The following is a 20459-nucleotide window of genomic DNA, read 5'->3' as shown; positions in this document are numbered from 1 at the left end:
TCTTTTCTCAGGTTACAAGTGATAGGATGTGAGGAAATGGTACCAGCTTGTACCAGGGGAGGTTTAAATTGGACATTAGGAAGAATTTCTTCAGAGGGATGTTGGTCAAAGCACTGGAAGGGGCTGCCCAGGGAGTGGTGGAGTGTCCACCCTTGGAAGTTTGGCTTTGTGATGAGACTCAGTAGGTCAGGTTGATGGTTGGACTTGGTGATCTTGAAAATCTTTTCCAAATTAAATGATTTTGCTATTATAGCAAAAATTTTGCTATTTAGCATGCATGGAGAGAAATTATAATCTCCATTTCAGAGATGGACATGCTGAGGCAAAAGAGAAACAAACTATTTACTCTATTTCTCATTTAAAAAAATGTGTTGGGAAACAGACCTGAATCCTAATGTTGTGACCAAAAAGATACACTCCATTTAACAGCATCTAAATTTGCAGAAATAAGCAGTATAAACATATTCATATTATAACAAATCTGTCCTCAATATAGTATTTTTTTCCACAAAAAGATATGATACATAGTATTTTATTTTTGGCTTTCTATGTGTATGTACAATGTATATTGTCACAATGACTGCAAACAGTCCCTGACCAATAATATGGTATTTTCTGCTAAATCAGAACCTTTAAAGATTGAGACTGGAATGTTTGCATTCTATTTGATTTTGATGTGATACTGAAATTTCCTGTGTGCCTGATAATTAGCTTCCTGTTTAACAGTGCTTGACAATTTAAATATGATAGAAAAACAAGCAGTCCAGGAAAAGTATTGTAGAGACAATAAAGTTATGAAATTGTATGTTAACTGTATTTTTTAATATGTTGTAAAAGGGGTGAAATAGTGCCAGGCAGTCTGTGAAGTAAATGTTTCAGCCATGAGTTGATTAATGGCAAGTCCTGAATTCAGAAGGGAAGAAAGAAATAAAACTGTAACTAAACATTCGGCAAACATCACATGCAGAGATATGTGCCCCAATGTGCCTCTCCTTTATTTAGATTGTTTCTGTTTCCTTTACTGCTGACGCTAAGCGCTGCTGGAGTAAGCGGCTGCCTCTCTGGAAATCAGAGTTAGCAGCTGTACTGTGTGCTGAACATGAAATATTCATAAAGTCATCAGGTTTTGAGAAAGAGTATTTATTTTCTGATCTATATCAACAGAACTAAAAGAAGGAAGCATGGAGCTTTCTTTTGGTTTTTGTTTCAAATCAAATAATTACAAATTGTATGCAGATAATCAAATGGTTATAACAAAAACTTTATTTCAGATATAACAATATTTTCTTTAACAGAGGTATCTTAATTATGTTAATACTTTAGAAGTAGTTATTTTTAAAGCAAATATTTGGTGAAATAAGATAATTGCATATATATGCAGAATGTGTCATGATATCAATATTTGTAAGAGTTAATGTGCTGAATGACTGTTGGGCATTGTAAAATGAATCTTGAACTTGGAATCTTGAAAGCGAATACAGAATATGCTATTCTTACTAGCTGTAAGAGAGTGGAGATGATATCTTTCAAGGAAGGGGGTGTTACCTGAGTAACTTTGCAGTTCAGGGAGAAGATATTCTGAAAACATGGTCATGTTTTACCCAAACAATGTAACACAAACTGAAAAAAATAAATAAATAAAATGTGGTTTTCAGTGGTTTCACTACTTCTTCAATTAAGCTTGTAGTATGACAGTTCAGTTCCTAGTAAAATATTATTAGTGTTTTTTCTTATCTTTTTTTTTTTTTTTTTTTTTTTTTCCAGTCATTGATTTGCTGCTACCTTTTAAAGGCAAACTCAGCTTTCACGGCAATATATTTACTTCTGCAGCCATTGACATATCTTGTCTTACTGCAGGTGTTATCAAGACTGCCCTTCCAAATATGGATAGAGAAGCCAAGGATCAATATCTACTAGTTATTCAAGCAAAGGACATGGTTGGGCAAAATGGTGGATTATCAGGAACAACATCTGTAACTGTCACACTGACTGATGTAAATGACAACCCACCCCGCTTTCCACGACGTAAGTTACTTGAATTTTGGAATTATTTCTAAACATTGCTATTTTCTTTATATATTTTGTTATTTCTAATCAAAGAATAAAATTAGTCAACTTCCATGTCAAATACTTTGAGAACCACTGACAGCAATGTGTATTACTATAATTATTGTTATTATTGCTACTACTACTAAATTGGAATATATTTTTTTGTTTGTTTAGCTAATATATTTTAGAGCATATGAAATGAAGTAGGTGCATTTATTAAAATATTTTACTGCTTCACTACCAATAAAAAGACAAAATATACAAGTTAACAAATCCTTATCTCTTGCCAGTTGGACTTCAGGATACTTAATTTCTTGACTGTTAATCTTTCATATTACTTTGGAACTTCAGCAGGATTTCTCTTGTGTATAGTGTTTTGTAAGAAGTTAATCACAGAAGAGCTGGACATTCATCTTCCCTCAGTTTACTTTCTTTCACCAAGGTGGCTCTCATCCCAGCCGGAGAAAGGAATACACAGTTGTTTTCTCTTACCAGTTTATTAATAACATTCTGTCTGGGATAATTTTACAAAAATCACATGATCTTATAATGACCTTGCAAAGTAACACAAAAATAATGTGAAGAATATATCCACTCCAGCTTCACCTACAACAATGTAAAACAGGCTTCCTACCATTAACTGTTTCAAGTAATCATAGAATAAGAAGTTATTTTTGAAGTTGAAGATATTATCGGCTACTGACTGCATTCAGATATTCTTTTGACAGCATATATATAATTTTCTACTTGAACGAAAAAGCTGGAATTTTCAAGAGTGCAGATGATGCATTTATTGTCAAAGAATATATCTCAGTTTCTAGTCATATTCAGAATGTAAACTGCCTTACCAAGATATATGAAGGGATGAAAGTCATGGACTCCCAATGGCTCTTGAACAGGAGACCCTTACTGCCATTTTTCTCCACTACATATATATTCCCATAGCCCCATGTGCTGCCCATGCACCCAAATTAGAGACCCTCACACACACGCCTCAAGCCAGCCAGAAACACAGCACAAAGCTAATCTTTAATGCCGCAGCCAAGTTATTTAACTCAACTTTGCTCAAGTCTTTGTTTCTACCGCTTACTTCCTCATTATATCTAGTTCAGGGATGTGTGAAACATTGCAAGACCACCTATGAATTCCTTCCCCTCAGATATAGGTTTATAAAGTAATGTCTCTATATTAATTTCATTTGATATATTTACTTCTGTTTCCTCTTTTGTAGAAAACAAAGAAGGAAAACATCTTTTTCACTGGAAAGTTGCAGACATTTGCCTCATGACTTACATTTAAGTGTGTAAAGATGTTCATGCATCTTTGTCTTGTAATTTTTGTAGAAAAAAATGAATACCCATAGTACTCAAAGTAGAGTCCATCTATAGAAGGTCCAAACCTTCTATTTAAACTGAAGAATATTTTCTGGTAGTTTGAATAAATACTCAGATGCATGAATACAGAAGAATATATATAATACAATATATATTGTATATATGTATATATTAGCTTGCAGTCTCAGGAAACTATGAATTTATTAAACTTCTAAATTTCACAGGATCATATCAATATAATGTCCCAGAGTCTTTACCTGTGGCTTCTGTGGTGGCCAGAATAAAAGCTGCAGATGCAGATGTGGGACCCAATGCTGAAATGGAGTATAAGATTGTGGATGGTGATGGTTTGGGAGTATTTAAAATTTCTGTGGACAAAGACACTCAGGAAGGAATCATCACCATTCAGAAGGTAGGTCTAATTTTTCTCACTGATTCTGCTTGGGTCTGGGCAAGATAAGGGCAGGAACTGTGAAGGTGATTTTTTGTTTGTTTGTTTCTAAAACCCTTTTCTGATGTAAGAGTTGACATTGCTGAATTTCACCATGCATGTATGTGTACCTGGTTCTGAGCTTTCTAATGCCTTACAGTGAAAATTATTGTGATTTTTTTTTTTTTTTTGGCAAGGGTTATTTTGTTTTATTGTTTTGCTTGTTAGTTTATGTCTGACCCAGAACATACAAGCTTGAATGAGAATGTCAATTTTACTATCATTTTTCAATTAAATAGAAAATGTGAAAAATATATCAGACATTAAAAATGTAAGCTCCAAATCTGAAATATATCCCAAGCCTAACAAATAAATAAATAAAGATCGAATTATCTTTAGACAACCTTGTTCAGTCCAGAAAGTACACATAATTTATATTAAAATTACGTATCAGTAGGACTAGCTGTTTTACAAGATAATTTACTATAAAAATATTATTTCAAAAAAAAAAATATTTAAAGAAATATTTTTATTTCAGCTTTCCATATATGCAGTTAAATAACTAGCATTTTAAAACAGAAAAATTGGGTTTATATAAAATATTAAAACTGAGCATTCTTGCCGTACTGCAACACATTTTAAAAAGTATATTTTTTTCCAAAATAATAGTGGGCTGAAATATTTTGGCATAAATTTTCAATTTTGAGTAGAACAGGAAACCTGACAAAAAAAACCTTAGACAGAAGAACACGATGTCTTAAAGTTTCATACTCTTAATATGAGAATGTTTGACAATGACTACACTGAAGCTATGGTCCTAACTGTTCTAAGCTATTAATCATCCTCTAAAATGTGGGACTTAGTATTTTAAGTGTAGCCATGTTACTGAATTCTGACATATTGTTACAATTACATTAATCCTCTAAGTGATTTCTCTTGCCTAGGTACTCTTTAATCTCTGCAAATTTCATGTACCAATTTTCATTATTTTTTCTCCTGGTGCACTGATTTCTTTCTAAAGCAATATAAATTTCAGTATCACTTCTCTTTTGAAATAAGTTAATACTGCATGATGTTGCAAAGTAATGGGCTAATTCTCTTATGCCCTGAACACCTGCTGAGAGCTGGTAAGCATCCATAGATGTCAGAGCAAATGTAGGATGTTCAGCATCCTTGAAAGATCAGGCTCTAAAACATGTAAAGTAAATCATTTTTTTCAAGGCAAAAGCATTTGTCTGACACTTCTTGCATACTGTGCTAATTTCTGCTTAAAATGTTTGAAATACAAGTGATGAAAAGCTAGTTGACTGTTCAACAGCCAAATTAAATGTGGCTCCTTCAGCTCACTCATTTAAAGCTTTTGAGGAAAGATCTGGAAGAATTATACCCATTCTAGAGAGAGAGAGTGTTTATCAAGTGTCACAGTGTGCAACACTGAATCAGTTGGGGGCTTCAACAGTCTTATTTGGGAGCTTATAAGAATGTTTTAAATTTTATGTTTTGGTAGTCACAGTGTTTGTTCTGGGACTCTCCTGATTCAAGTGAGGCAAATAATTGTCATTTATTATTTCTATCATCATTTCCATTAGGGAACCGAACTGGATTTTTCAGTAAAGAACATTTGTTCTGAGAAATGCCCTATGAAATGGCTGTTGGACTGAACTAAAGAAGTTAACAAATTTTGACCCAATGAAATAACCATTTGCTAATCTTTTTTAAATCTAGTGGACACTGCTGTAGATACAAGAATTCAGGCTTTTTTTTTTTTTTTTTTTTTTTTTTTTTTTTTTCTCCTCTGCAGCATTACAATTTTTCTCTCATTTTTGTAAGATTACTAACTACCTTTCCCCCTGTTTTACCTGAAAGTGAGTTCCCACACTGAGGGGCACCTCCCAAACCTATTTGTCCTCTTAGGTCTCCACTGAATTCCAGGGAAATTGATGTCTTGCTCAAGGCTGAAATATTTTCCCTACTAAACCTGCAAATAAAATAGCAGAGATCATTGACTTAGAGGGAAGAAATAAAATGAAGATCCCATGCACAGTAGTTATGAGACATCTTGTTCTTCTCTGAAGCACATGGAACAAGAACATGGAAGGCCATTGACAAGTGTACACAGGTTAAATGAATTTCAGTTACAGAGCCTAACCTTATAGGCTCTGTAACTACAGAGTCGGGTAGAATTTATCCTTGTATGATGATGTGTGCTTTTCATTAAGGAATGAGGGAAGAACTGTAGCATGGAAACTGCCTTAACATTTTACTACCTGGCACATGATGTTCTGTACACCTCTGAGTGCCATTAGCTCTTTTCTTTTCATGCCACTAAAGTCAGCTGAGACACTGAGAAACAGCTCAGCCTCCAAATGTGTGCCTTTCATTTAAACTCATGTGTACATATATGTCCAGATAACACTTCTGCATCCAAATCAAGCAGTAAAATGCCATTGCAAAGACTTGTGGAAAGGTGTGATTCCGCTCTAAATGTAAATACATGATTTAATTTTGTGTACTTCTGCTCTAATAGTACATACAAATCAAGAGACCAAACATCCAAATCACTGTCAGTATACGTGGGCAGCTGGAGGCACTACTCCATCCACTTTTGTGCTAGGTTTTGTGGAGAAAGTTGGCACTTGCTTAACAGAATTCCACACACAAGCTGAGGATATGGTCTGTTCCTAGATAACCTTTTTGAAAAAATTTGAAATGCTGACCCCAAAACTAGTTAACTTATGTTAAAAAATATGTTTTAACTCATAACAAGAAAAAAAAAAAAAAAAGAAAAAAAAAGAAAAAAAAAAAGAAGAAAGAAACAAGATTTAAGCATTTGGTGAAAAATGTATAATTTTTGTATTCTCCAAGTGGATGAAATATGAAAAAAAATGCTCAAGGATTGGCAAAATAAAAATTCAAACAATGCATTTATATATATAAATACAGAAAACTGAACAAGTTTGAAAAAGAGATGTAATAAGGATAGAGACAGTAGAATGAATACAATGTTATGCAAACATAATGTTGTATGTATTTCCCAAGCTTACTTGTCTATAATGTCCTTGACTAATGCATGCTATTGGCATGAAAGTCTGATGAATGAGATGTGGATTGGCTTATTTATTTATTTATTCATGCACATTTAAACACATTTCTTCTCTGTACTGGAAGAACACAGAGACTTTAAAAAAAATCAGAAGTCAGAAAAACAAAGAAACAAACATTATTTTATCCTAACAGTGATACTCAGTGATATTAATCAATATATGAATTGTATGCTGTTTCATTTATCTATTTTGCATTCCTAAATTCAGATATCAGCTTGGCTTTTGTGGTTTATTCTGGATGGATTTTTCTCTAAACAGAATAAAAGTTGCTCATAATTTTTATAACTAAAGCAAGAATAGAATATAAATGTTCTTGAGCACGCTGATGCTGTTGCTGCTTATTGCCTAATGTCAGTATATACAAGCTGCTGGCCTAAATCTTAGTTCAAGGTAATAATTTTACAATAGGCTGATATTCTTATAATAATTCCCTTGAGAATATGAAATAAAAGAAAGAATGAATACTTTTTTCTGTATTTTCTTCCCCTTGGTCTTTGCCCCTCCAAAGAGTAAAGAGAATTGTGCTACCTTATTCATTATCACTAAATAACATGCATGCAGTGGCACTTTATAATTTGCTGCTCTATGGCTCTTCTTACACTTGAGACACCTGATTTTCCTATGTCCTGGTCAGCATGCTTGAATATGAATTAAATGAATAAGATGTGAAGCTAATGTAAATGTGTTGCAGCAAATTTCTTAAGTTCATTCAAGGAAAACTAAACTTCTACCACAATACATTAACTAAATTCATTAACTGAAAGTGCATGCAAGTAATATATGCAGTATGCATCTAGAAGGCATATAAAAGTATGTAAGCTGTATTTAAGATGTCATGCTCTGTTTCCAACCTAAAAATATTCCAGAAAAAAAAAAAAAAAGTCTTTGTTTTTCATAAGCTAGAATAAACAAGAAGTAAATGGGACCCATAAGCAAAGTTCAGTGGGAGAATTTGGCTGTTCTCTAGCCCCAGATTATTTCTTTCTTTTTATGCCTTCACCCCATAGGCACACTCTCTTTGGTAAATTCCTAAGCAAAACTCAGTCAGATGTCTAAGTTACATTTAAGGAGGATTAGTAAAACATCCACCTTAGGTGATATGTTTGGAAAAATTTTCTTGTACAGCTTTTGAAATGGAATCAGGCATTTATATTCTTTAGAAGTATTTGAAAATTTTATCCTCATTCACGCTGTGACTCAGTTTTCCATCTGTAGAGTAGGATCAATTCCTTCCTGTGAATTCATTTGTAATTAACATACTGCTATCAATGCTCTGTTAGAAAGGACGCAAATCATTTACATACGAGCAGTATCTCATTTGATAGTAGTGAGGGTGTTTAGAAAAAATGTGCAATTTTTCTGCAGATATTGGAGTTATAAAAAAAAAAAAAAAAAAAAAAAAAAACCAACTGTTGGATTGGTCTCTCTGCAGCAGTAGACTTAGAACTGAAGTAACATTTATGGAAGTGAATGATTAATCAATTAATAGAACAAATTTTGTAGTATTGCAAATCTATGTGTGTACAATTTCAAAGTGAATTCAGGATTACTGTTCACAGAATTCTGATCGTAATACCCATGAATGGAATTTTTGATTTAATTACTACGGACAAGAATACAGAGACCCCATTGTTTGGAGTTTCCAAAACACTATTCCTAAAAACAGTGCACTGAGAAAAGCATCGTATAAGTATGGCTTCCACTTTCTTTATAAAGTTGCAGGCTACAGTGAGACCTCAGTAATAATAATAGATGAGTGTCAAAAAAATGTAGGATAAAACCTGATAGATAATATGCATCCTCCTAGTTCCTTGGTGTTTGAAGTTGTAGAGGTATTTAAAAATTGCACACAAAAGTGTGCAAGGTATATTTTTATTATGTGCATTATATGTAACTTTTTGAAAGGCTGTGAGATCTGATTCAAGCTGTTTGAAGCCTAGGGAGAAATTTTAGCAGACTCGATTTTAAAAAATAAAAATAAAAATAATGTCTGAAGACTCTGTAGAGGGTTGTCATGTTTTACTGTAGCAAGTGACCAGCATCAAGATTTTCCGCTACACAGTTATTGCTCACATTGTCTTAATTTCTCCCCCCAATACACAGCCCGACCACCAATATCATCAAACACTTCGAATGTTATATGAAGAAGTGTGAAAAGAAGTTGCAAAGTATGTACGCATAAAAACAACAACAAGAACAACAAAAAAACCACTGATATTATTCTAAAACCTGATCTCATTCTAAGAGTAATACTTGCAATTATAAATACGGATGTTTTATGTGTAAGCCTTTGAGTGAAAAGCTATCTTTCTGTTAGTGTTAACATTTCTTTTTCAGCTAGAAAATTTGCTTTCAATTCCATATCAGAGAAATGTTTACAATGTAACACCTTGAGCCTTCCATGGTTCCTTTGAGACATAATGTTCATTTGTTTGATGTACTGCAGTTTTCAATAAAAAAAAAAAAAAAAAAACCTCAATTGGGCTTAAAAATGGGATTTTCACCTCTGTAAGGTACATTATTACAAAGTTACCATACAGTAAAAAATGAACATTTCTAAAATAGGCTTCCTGTGAAAGATAACTTCATATCCAGTCTCTGTGATATAGGTGACTTGTTTTGTAATTTCATTCAGACAGGACAAAATTCTCACCGTTAAAAAAAAAAAAAAAAAAAAAAAGACAGAAAGTAAACATGAGAGCCCCAAAAGGAGAGAATGATGAATGATCCTGCACAAGATCTAATCAGATAACACTAATACACAGATATTAATGAAGCTGTCAAGCTCTATTCACTGTACTGAAGAACTGAAGTATATATTTTCCTTTTAACCTTCAACGCTGATGTAGTGATTTGTAAGCTGCTGACTTGCTATTCTGTTATTGGAATCTGTGCTTTTGTTATGGCAGGAAATAATGAAGATATGATTCACAGGCCAGTTAAAAATTGCTCACTATATAACAAGTATCAGTGATAATTAGATAAGGAGAGAAAAAAAGGAGATCTTTTCAATTTACTTTTTTCAGTCTTCTGTTAGTGTCTGTAGTACGTAATATCTTCATTATATTTTATACGGAATGTCTAAACATTTCCTGTAGGTCAAGAACATTTGCATGCTAACAATATTTTAGAGATTTTGTTTATTTTCCCAGATCATATTCTTCATTAAATCTTGATACCTGTTTACTCACCATAGGATCTAAGGATGTGTATCTTATAGGAAGAGATTGAGATTGATGACTTTAGCTTTTGTAGTCATTGTCAAACCCAACAGCAAACAGACTCTGCTGCAAAGAACTAAGAAACAGACAACAGTACTGCCCTTTTATAACTCTACACCATTTGATGATGCAACCCCTGCCTTGCCCATCCATTCTCTTCCTCTTCTAAACACCAACTGTTCCCCACCATATATATGCATACATTAGATTTATATATTTTTTGTTTGTTTGTCTTGTATGAGCAGAGAACCTTAGAGCTTTTGTAAACTACTAGCAGCTTTGGGTACCAGAGAATATCTGAGGGAATCCTCGGGCAGGATTCCCTTGAAAGCAAATTGTTGAAAATATTGAAAGCAAATGTTTACATCTTCCAGTTCTTGAGACACTCTTTTTACTGGTTGGTGAAAAACATTCATAAGTAGACCAGCTGATTCCTTCCCTAAAAGAATCTTCACTCACAGGAAGCAGCATATCGCTATTTTCTCAGATGTATGTGGCTAAGTTAGAGAAGGTGAAACAAACCTGTTAAAAATATGCATCTCCACCATCATTAGTTTTCCATCCTTCTCAATGAAGAAAAGCCTTTCTACTGAATGTGTATTCCCTACCAGTCTAACACTCCTGTACTCTAGTCAAATAAAAGATGATATCTTTCTATATTAAAGAATGAAATATGATGATCTTAGAGCATGTAAGCTTTGTGGTAAGAATTCACATGGAAAACAAATGGTTTTATGACTTTTAATTAAAAACCAAGGCTCTAATTTAGTCTTTTTAAAATCAATATGGAGACCTCAAATATGAGGTCTGCAAAATTTTCATTTAAATAATTACTTCACTATTGGTCTTAGACTGTAAAAATAAATTTTATATAATTTGCTCTATACACATTTTGCATTAATTCAAAATTTTCACAAACTTTTTTTTTTTTTTTTTTTCCTTAGGATGACTTTGGTGTTGACGTTTGCATGTCATTAGAAAGTATCTTGTCTGTATCTGCCATGATTTTCATGTTTGATTAAAAATTTCTGTATCATCCAATTTCAACAGATATAACTGATTAATGAAAACAAAGTGGCCTTCCTTTCTTCACCCTATGCAATTTTAAAGTTAGAAGGGAAATGTGAAAATAAAATAAAATTAAAAAAAAAAAAGGAAAGAAAATAAAAGAAACACAGTCTAGCTATGCAGTACTAAATTGTTGTCTTGGAGTCACAAGACATAATATATGTAAGAAGAATTAAATGGAAACATCACTATTTGACTTATTTTGCCTCATAATTTACCGTGTGTTGGGTACTCCTTAGTTTTGTGTTAACAGAAATTAACACTAATAATTCATCCTTTTTATTCAATAGAAAACACATCCAAGTTTAGAATATTCATGCAGCAGACCACAGCTTCACCTTTTTTTTATAGTGTAATTCAGTTATACAATGTTATTTTAAGCATCTAGGGCAGATTAATAATAAATGTCATGTGATATCACATTTCAATTTCAATTGAATAATAAAATAAGCAGAATCTGGAGTACTGTATAATATTGTTATATTATATATAATACTGTTCTATTTCATTTGAAAACACTAGTTTCTAATAAAAATTAAGTCAGCATAGATTTTTTTTGCCTGCAACATAAGAGACATACAGAAGTTGGACATATATTTTAGATCATTGTAACAAAAAATATATAGTTTGATTAAGGCTTTTAATTATTATTATTATTATTCATCAAATCTCAGTGTTTTGTCTGTGAAGTTCTTCAGGTTATCGTTTGTTTAGTTCATACGATGTTTCCACTTGAAAGTGAGAAGAGTATGAACATATTTTCATTTGGTTTTCTTCTCCTTAACCTCGCCACTTATCTGGTTATATCCATTGCTTCATTTTTATCATCATACAGTACACTTTCTGAGAATTTTTTTATCATTCTAATATCACAGTACATTTGCATTATGCCTTTAAGGTGTGTTCCATAGGACATATTTTGTATTTAAATGTAAAACAAAGATTAAGATTCAAAACAATATCAACATCCTTTAGTAGTAAACACTGACCAGTTGTATATAGAGTATTGACCAGTATCCAGACCCGGCTTTTATGGCATAACCCTTTTTGGAGAACTATGGGTACTTCATCTCTGATTCAATGCAGGAAGTAAGTGCTTGCATATCTTGAGGATCATAAGCATTCCTGTTCAGAAAAGCATTTTGTTGCCACATAGATATTACAAAAGTTCAGTACCTTTCCAAATGTGATATGTTGCAAATCATTTTTCATTTTTAAATCCAGGCTGTTTACAGATGTAGTGTAATGTCGGCTTAATCACTGACTTTAAGATGCTCATTTGGGATTTATTTTACTGTAACTCGATGGACAACTTATATTCTTGTATTTGTAGGTCAATAGATGTGTATTTCACCCTGCTCCTCCTCTGAGTGAATACAGGAATGTTTTGTGGATACTCTCAGATTATTTTGCAGGCTCATTTCGGATACTTATGATTTGCTCAGGATCAAAACTGCAGAAACACTTCTAAAATCTGTTTTGTACACTTGGAAACATAGTTTGAAAAGACAGTTGAGTAATTAGACTGCAGTTTTAGAAATAGTTGGGTCTGTTGTTCTTAATGTTTAAACTTGGAATTGCAAAGAAATAATTAGCCAGGCATTTGGTGCAAACTGACGGACTAAGACTGTAGAAGTGGGGTAAATGGTTCTAATATTAATATGATGTTTTCCTTCAATAATTACCTGTGAGGTAAAAAGACTTTTTGCTTCCAAAACATGTTTTTTAATGTTACTGTTATCCAGATCACAGATATAGCGTGAGTTCTGGGGGCTATTTTTTTAACTCTAAAGCAGTATTAATTCTAAAGGGAATTCTACTTTAATCAAAGAAAATTAAATTGGAATGAAGATGGAAAAAAAAAAAAAAACGTTTAACAGATAAAACAAATGAATCTCCAGGCTGTATCTAAATACAAAATATTGTCATATAAGCAATGTCATGGAATTGATTGACATATTTTCTCCACAAACTTATAAAGAACTTGGGAGTAATAGTTTATAGTGCCAATGTTATGCAAAAACAAAACAAAGCAAAACAAAACCATAGTTTCCTGAAAGAGGTGTTTTCACTAGTGAATATTATATAGATTTATCATGTCTGGGTTATATGGCACATTGTATCTGGGTTATTAGGCATATTACCTTAGAAAAATACAAATAAAGAGAATTCATTCACAGAAATGAAGTAATGAAAGAGAATTTGGTTCCCAAAGATGTCACACAAAGTTTTGGTATTAACTCAGAGAATTCTGAGTTAATAATTTAATTCACAGGGCAGAATTTTCAGAACTGTCCTTCCCATTAAATTATTGGGAAATACTTGCTAGGAATAATTATAGTGGAATTAAGAGTATTCTTGAAAATCCCACTCATATTTCTACAAAATCAAACATGTTTAGGCAATTATAGATTTTCTTAAAAATACTAATACACTGATGAAAAATAACTTTATTATCTCATCATTTTACAGTAGTCATTCAAGCTATGTCAGATCAGACTGAGCAAGACATTACAAAGCCAGTGTTTTGAGAAAGCCGAAAAAAGAGACATCAACTATGTTTTGCCAATCAAAAGTATTGCTTGAATACAGATGGAAAAATCTCATTTTATACTCACTGATTGTTGTGAGTGAGTATATTTTTGCTGCAATATTACTGGGTAATAAAATTTCCAAATAATTTTACCTGTATAGGAGCTGGATTTTGAAGCTAAAACAAGCTATACCCTGAGGATAGAAGCAGCCAATATGCATGTTGACCCTCGCTTCCTGAGTCTTGGACCCTTCAATGACATGACAACAGTGAAGATAATTGTAGAAGATGTTGATGAGCCGCCTATGTTTACTTCACGTTTGTACTCCATGGTGGTGTCTGAAGCAGCAAAGGTTGGCACTATCATTGGAACTGTAGCAGCCCATGATCCAGATGTCTCAAATAGTCCTGTCAGGTAATTAGAGTCATAGAATCATCTAGGTTGGAATAAACTTTCAAGATCTCCAAGTCCAACCATCAACCTGACCTACTGAATCCCATCACTAAACCATGTCCCTTAGGACCATGTCCACCTGTCTTTTAAATACCTCTAGGGATGGGAACTTCACCACTTCCCTGGGCAGCCCCCTCCAATACTTGATCACCCTGTCCATGAAGGAATTCTTCCCAATATCCAATCCAAACCTCCTGTGATACAATTTATAAGACTTCTTAATTGTTTATTTTTATAACTTTTTTTTTTTTTTCTAAATGCTTGTTTTGTGATGGAAGATTGTTTGCACTGAAAGCAACTAGATTTTTTGTTTGTTTGTTTGTTTTGTTTCTTTGCACTTACAGAGGGAGAATGAAATATTCTAAGACTTTGCATATTTTAAATTTTATACTCATAAACTGCAGAACCTTTAAAAAATAATATATTTACATCTGTAAAATAAGTAAGTAAATAAATAAATAAATAAGGAAAGTTAGAATTTCAGAATTACAAAGCAAAAATAATCCTTATTATACATATTAATTTGTAAATTTAGAAAGAATCCATATCTATAACAAATCTATATATCTTTTTATAACATTTCTATAACAAATTATGTTCTGTTTAATCAATCAGGATGAAAATCTCTTTCTCTTTCTCTCTCCATTTTGTGTGTGCAGTATGTGCAAGCAAGTAATAGGACTCTTTTACATGGTAAACCAGAATTGATGTCCCACAGAAAAAATGTATTGCTACAAACTCTTTATGTGAAAGAAATGGATAGGACATGACCTCCTGTATTTGCCAGGATGGTTAAAGGCTCTTTTGGCTTTTGTAAGTTCTGCTGCAGCCAAATATCTTCCGTTTGAAAGGGAAGAGATATGAACACTAGAGAAACATAAAAATTCTCAAGGGCTTCTTCCTTTGTCTTGTGTGAAAAAAAAAAAATCTTCCATAATATAATGCGCAAGAATGTAGGGAACCTGTAGAAAACAACAACAAAAGAATATATATTGATATTATGTTTGTCTGTCTTTAGGGAGAAAAAGTTCAGAGAAAAAGACACATCACCTAAATTAAAACACTAATTTAAACACTGAATTATTTGTTAGTTTTGTTATGCAGAATAGTAATTCTAATAGCCAAAAAATAATTAAAAAAAAATGCGAAGGGTCTGGAGCCCGTGACTTCAGGGGAATTCTGAGAACTTAAACATCTTCAGGAGTAGGACAATAATACAGTTAAATGTTAGTACTAAGTTTCAGTTGTTGTTATTGTTCATCTAGAGCATACATAGAAAAAAACTTTACAGATACAGAACTCATTTAGATGTCACCTTTTTTGAGATACTTTTTACATTCATGTATTGAATATGAACTCATGAGTCTACTGTAGCTCTGTAATTTCTGAAGCAGCAATTTCAGTTGTAAAAATAAAGCATATGTTTCACTCCTAGAGGTGATACAAGTGTTCTCTCCCTCTTTTTCATTATATATTTGCAGCAGATTCAAAATAGCTGCTTCCTATCATGTATAAACAAGTCCTAGATGGATTGGTTGGCAGGGATTCACTTGTGAAATTTATCTTTTGCTGAGCTCTTTCTTTACAGTGGCAGTGTTTTCTGGCACTGATGTTAGCATCTGGTGTATAATATCTGGTTTAGCAGAACCATTTAGAGTAGGATTAAATCCAGTTCCATAAATTAAGTCTATGCTCTCTATGCTTTTGACTCTTGTGTAAGGATGAATTTATTGGCCTTGTTTTGGTTATTTTTTAGAATTTCAGCATCAAAAAAATACTATATCACAAGCTTAACAGACATCTAGATTTCTTCGGCTTCAAAGTTGTTTGGAATTTGAGGGAGATGAAAATAAGAAATAGTGAAGGTTTATCTCTATGCTTGTGAACCTACTATATATGTTGTCAGGGGTACTGACAAACTATATAATTTAAAGATGTCCTGCATCTGCTGCGATGTACATCACAGACCAGATGCATAAAAATTGAACGTGTTAAGGAAGATTAAAGCATAGTAATTTTCATGATCTACTTAAGAACTTTAAATTATTAATCTATAAATAAGTATTCCATATTCCAAACATTGGATTATATTGATAGATTAAAATTTTTGGTTTGTTACAATTCTGAAAGTGTTGCAATTGCAAGATCAGACAAACTTAAAACCATGTCTTGACAATACTAAAATAATTAAAATACTAATATAATTAAAATAAAGAAAGAAAGAAACAAAAAGAAAATGAAGTTATTTTATATGGACCTGAGAACTATTGGTGTTTGAACTACCTTAAATAAAGGATTTAAAACTCCTGAAGCTCAAAGATTTTCAAATATTAATGGCCACAAGGAATTAAAGGATTAGGAGTGCTTAAAATAATTTTTTTTCAGAATTTCAACATGGATACAGTAGTTGTAAATAAAAGTTAAAGATAACTGTTTGGGTCCTATGCATAAAAACTACTTTTTCTTCTTTCACTACAATATGTTGTCTAATTTACATAGCTTGTTCTCTTGCATTCTCACCCCTTCCTTCCTTCCCTCCTTCCTTCCTTCCTTCCTTCCTTCCTTCCTTCCTTCCTTCCTTCCTTCCTTCCTTCCTTCCTTCCTTCCTTCCTTCCTTCCTTCCTTCCTTCCTTCCTTCCTTCCTTCCTTTTTATTGATTTCTTTTATTGTTTTTGTGCATTCTTTTTCATTGTTAGCCTCTTTCTCGCTTCTCTCTCCCTCTCTGTTCTTTTACTTTCCCCTTTTCTCTCTTTCTTACTAGGTTTTTAAGAAAGTCCTTTGAATTTTCCAGTTATGTAGTAACAGTGTTAATAATTAGGAAATGTAAAGGCTGGCAAGAGACTGAATCAAAACTACTGAACCTGACATGATTGATTACATAGCAGAGGAAACAGGCATATTCCCCAGGGGAAGCTTATCAAAACTAAACAAAACAAGGGAGGGGGAAAACAAACAAACAAACAAACAAACAACAACAAAAAAACAACAAACAAACAAACAAAACTACTGTTTAATTAGAAAAGAAGAAGAAAAGTGAAAGAGAGAGAGTTTCAATCCATGAAAACTGCTATTACTGTTGTTTTTATGACTCCTTATGCCTTTCTCTTACTGTAAGATAATGCAGTAAAGCAATTCTTAATGCATAACAAGTCTCTACTCTAGACATTTTGCAGCCAGGAGGGTTAGATATAATCACAATACAGCAGAGTAGAAGCTAGTATATTACAACACAGAACAAGCAAATAATGCTGTCATATCATTATGTCTGGGAAGTCCTGTCTTTGCACTATCTTCCATTATTCTTTCCTTCCACATTGTTCAAAGGTTTTGATTAACGCTATATCAATAATCTAATATATCATCAGTGTGACAGTAATTGTAATGATCAAACTTGGTCTCAGACATTTTAATTCATTTTGAGTGTAGGGAAGTGCTCTGAAGTACTTGATCTAAATGATCTAAATGACACTGCAAGAATCTGACCCAATATTAAGCCAAATATCAAGAATACTATAGTTTTAAATCTAACACTGCCTAATTAACTATCCCTTTCTCTCAAAAGGGATATAAGCAAAATACCCACAGGAAGTCTGACCTTTTCACTTATGCAATTTTCTATTTGCTAAGGAGCTAGGTTCCCCTTCCTAAAACAAGTTTGGAGGCAAAAGATATGCTAAGACAAAGAGTCTAGGGCATAAGCCTGTGTTTGTCAAATGACAGTTAAGCACTGGGAGATGAAGGTGATGACACACAATCCCTTGACATACTACATTATCTTTCTTTTCTTTTCCCTGCCCTGGCAGCTCTGGGTGACTCAGGGGCTCTATTGCTGTTGATAGAAAACTGTGCTCAGGCTGTCAGCCCCCATGGGATCCATGCCTTACTGGTACAGCCATGCAGCAAACTTCCAACTCTTCTTCTTGTTAGCTTGGGCTCAGTAGGATGCTATTCCATAAGTAAATGAATAGCTGCTTTACAATGGAGAGGGTGATAGAAAAGAGAGGGGAATGCCTATAATCTTGCTTAACAGGTCACTGTGGTAATGGAGCCTAACACTGTCAGCATAGGTCACTGCCTGTGTGGTCTTGCCTTTGCTTACAGCTTTCCTTCTGCTAATAACCTAGAGAAACTGGACAAAACCAAGTCCCAAATGGGGAAACAATGGAAACACTTTCTCTCTAATGAGAAATCAATGAAACATTTCTACAAGCTTTAATTGAACATAAATCAAAAGTTTTCATTCATTCCTCACCTAGGTACTCAATAGATCGAAACACAGACCTTGAGAGGTATTTCAATATTGATGCCAACAGTGGAGTCATTACAACTGCCAAGTCTTTGGACAGGGAAACGAATGCTGTTCATAATATCACAGTCTTGGCTATGGAGAGTCGTAAGTAACAATTTAAAGATTTTATTAGTTGTTTATGTATAAAAGTTCAGGTTTAGTTGGGATAAGCTACACAAAGTGAAAATATGACAATGTTTCAAAACATGGCAGATAACAATTCTTCTTACTCAATGTAAAAGACACGTATGTGATATAAATACAGAAATACAACAGATTAAGCATTTACACTTTCTTTTGCCTCACACTTCATGTATTTTTTTGACTTTAGAAAAGCAAGCACAAAAGAAGCTGAAAATGTCAAGAGTCTCAGACTAAGTATAATTAGAGCAAAAATGATATGAAGTAGAGGACAGCAGTTAACTCCTCTTAGTGATGACACCCAGGTTGATTTCTGTTCATTAATCACAACACTCTTAAAAAGGATGAAGTAAAGGACATGTCAATACCTATGTTATTTTACTTTCCTGAATCTCAAGTAAGATGGTAAAGGATATTTAGTAAACAATATCTTTTTATGGTGTAAGTTGAAAAATGATAAAGAATCAAACTCTTCAGGTACGTACAATAATTCTGTATGAAAATTTAAACCTAAACTTGTTTAGCTCTGAATACATTCTGTGAAATGTGGTTCTTCAAGAACTGCTCCAACATGGGCTCATACCATGGAGTGCAGGCCATCAGGAGTAGACTGCTTCACCACAGGTCCCCCAAGGGCCACAGTTCCTGCCAGAAAAACTGCTCCTGTGTTAGTTCCTCTCCACAGGTTACAGCTTCCACCAGGGCACCTACTGCAGTGTGGAGTAGGTGCCCCTCCATGGGCTGCAGGGGGACATCATGCTTCATCATGGTCTTCTCCATGGTCTGCAGGGGAATATCTGCTCCAGAGCCTGGAGAATCTCCTCCTCCTCCTTCTTCACTGACCTTGGTGTCTGCAGGGGTTCTTTCTCTCACATCTTCTCACACCTTTTCCAGATACTCCTGCACAGAATTTTTACTTTTTCTTAAGCACATTAAAACAGAGATGCAAAAAGTGTCACTTATTGGCTCTTTTTTTTTTTTTTTTTTTTTTTTTTTTTTTTTTTTTTTTTTCCTGGGGGTGGGGAGGGTGCTTTTAGATCAATAGAGGAGAAAGTTAGTATCAAAATTCCTTTCTATTTCACTATTTCACATGTGGAATTAAAAAAAAAAAAAAAAGACATTGTGAACTACCATAGGCAAGGATGTTACTCACTAAATCAGGTTGCCCAGGGCCCCATCCAACCTGGTCTTAAAAACCTTCAGGGATGGGGCATCCACAACTTCTCTGGCCAACTTGTTCCAGTGCCTCATCACCCTCTGAGTCTAGATCTCTAATCTAAATCTCTACTCTTTTAATTTAAAACCATTCCCCCCTGTTCTATCATTATCTGATTGAGCAAAGTCACTCTCCATCTTTTTTTGTAAGACTCTTTTAAGTACTGAAAAGCTGCAATGAAGTCACCCCAGAGCCTTCTCTTCTGTAGGCAGAACAGCCCCAGCTCTCTCACCCTTTCTTCATAGGAGAGGTGCTCCAGCCCTCTGATCATCCTCATGGCCCTCCTCTGGACCTGTTCTAACAGATCAACATCCTCCTCATGCTGGAGGCTCCAGACTCCAAGTGGGGCTTCATGAGGGCAGAGCAGAGGGAAACAATCACCTCCCTCGACCTGCTGGCTACTCCTCCTCTGTTGATGCAGCCCAGGATGCAGTTGGCCTTCTGGGCTGCAAGCACACACTGGTGGCCCATGATGAGCATGATGAGCATCTGCCAGTACCCCCAAGTCCTTTTCTGCAGGGCTGCTCTAAGTGAGTTCTATACGTATGTCCAGGATTGTCCAGACCCAGAGCAGCACCTTGCACTTTGACTTGCTGAACCTCATTAGGTTCACGTGGGCCT

At 34.0% G+C, this 20459-nt stretch overlaps 1 protein-coding gene across 3 annotated transcripts in view; it reads left to right on the top strand.

The window, feature by feature from the left end:
- The window catches only part of CDH7 (cadherin 7), a 92475-nt gene that overhangs the window by 52381 nt on the left and 19635 nt on the right, over positions 1-20459 (top strand). For all 3 annotated transcript variants that reach the window (XM_032181710.1, XM_032181709.1, XM_032181711.1), the window contains 4 exons: positions 1858-2025; positions 3608-3795; positions 13901-14154; positions 18450-18586. In XM_032181710.1, the coding sequence (XP_032037601.1) occupies positions 1858-2025; positions 3608-3795; positions 13901-14154; positions 18450-18586 (747 nt within the window). The remainder of the gene's footprint in view (positions 1-1857; positions 2026-3607; positions 3796-13900; positions 14155-18449; positions 18587-20459) is intronic.

Source organism: Aythya fuligula, chromosome 2 (assembly GCF_009819795.1).
Source record: "Aythya fuligula isolate bAytFul2 chromosome 2, bAytFul2.pri, whole genome shotgun sequence".
Taxonomy (NCBI): domain Eukaryota; kingdom Metazoa; phylum Chordata; class Aves; order Anseriformes; family Anatidae; genus Aythya; species Aythya fuligula.
The sequence above is the reverse complement of the archived record's forward strand: the minus strand, read 5'-3'. Positions and strand labels throughout refer to the sequence as shown.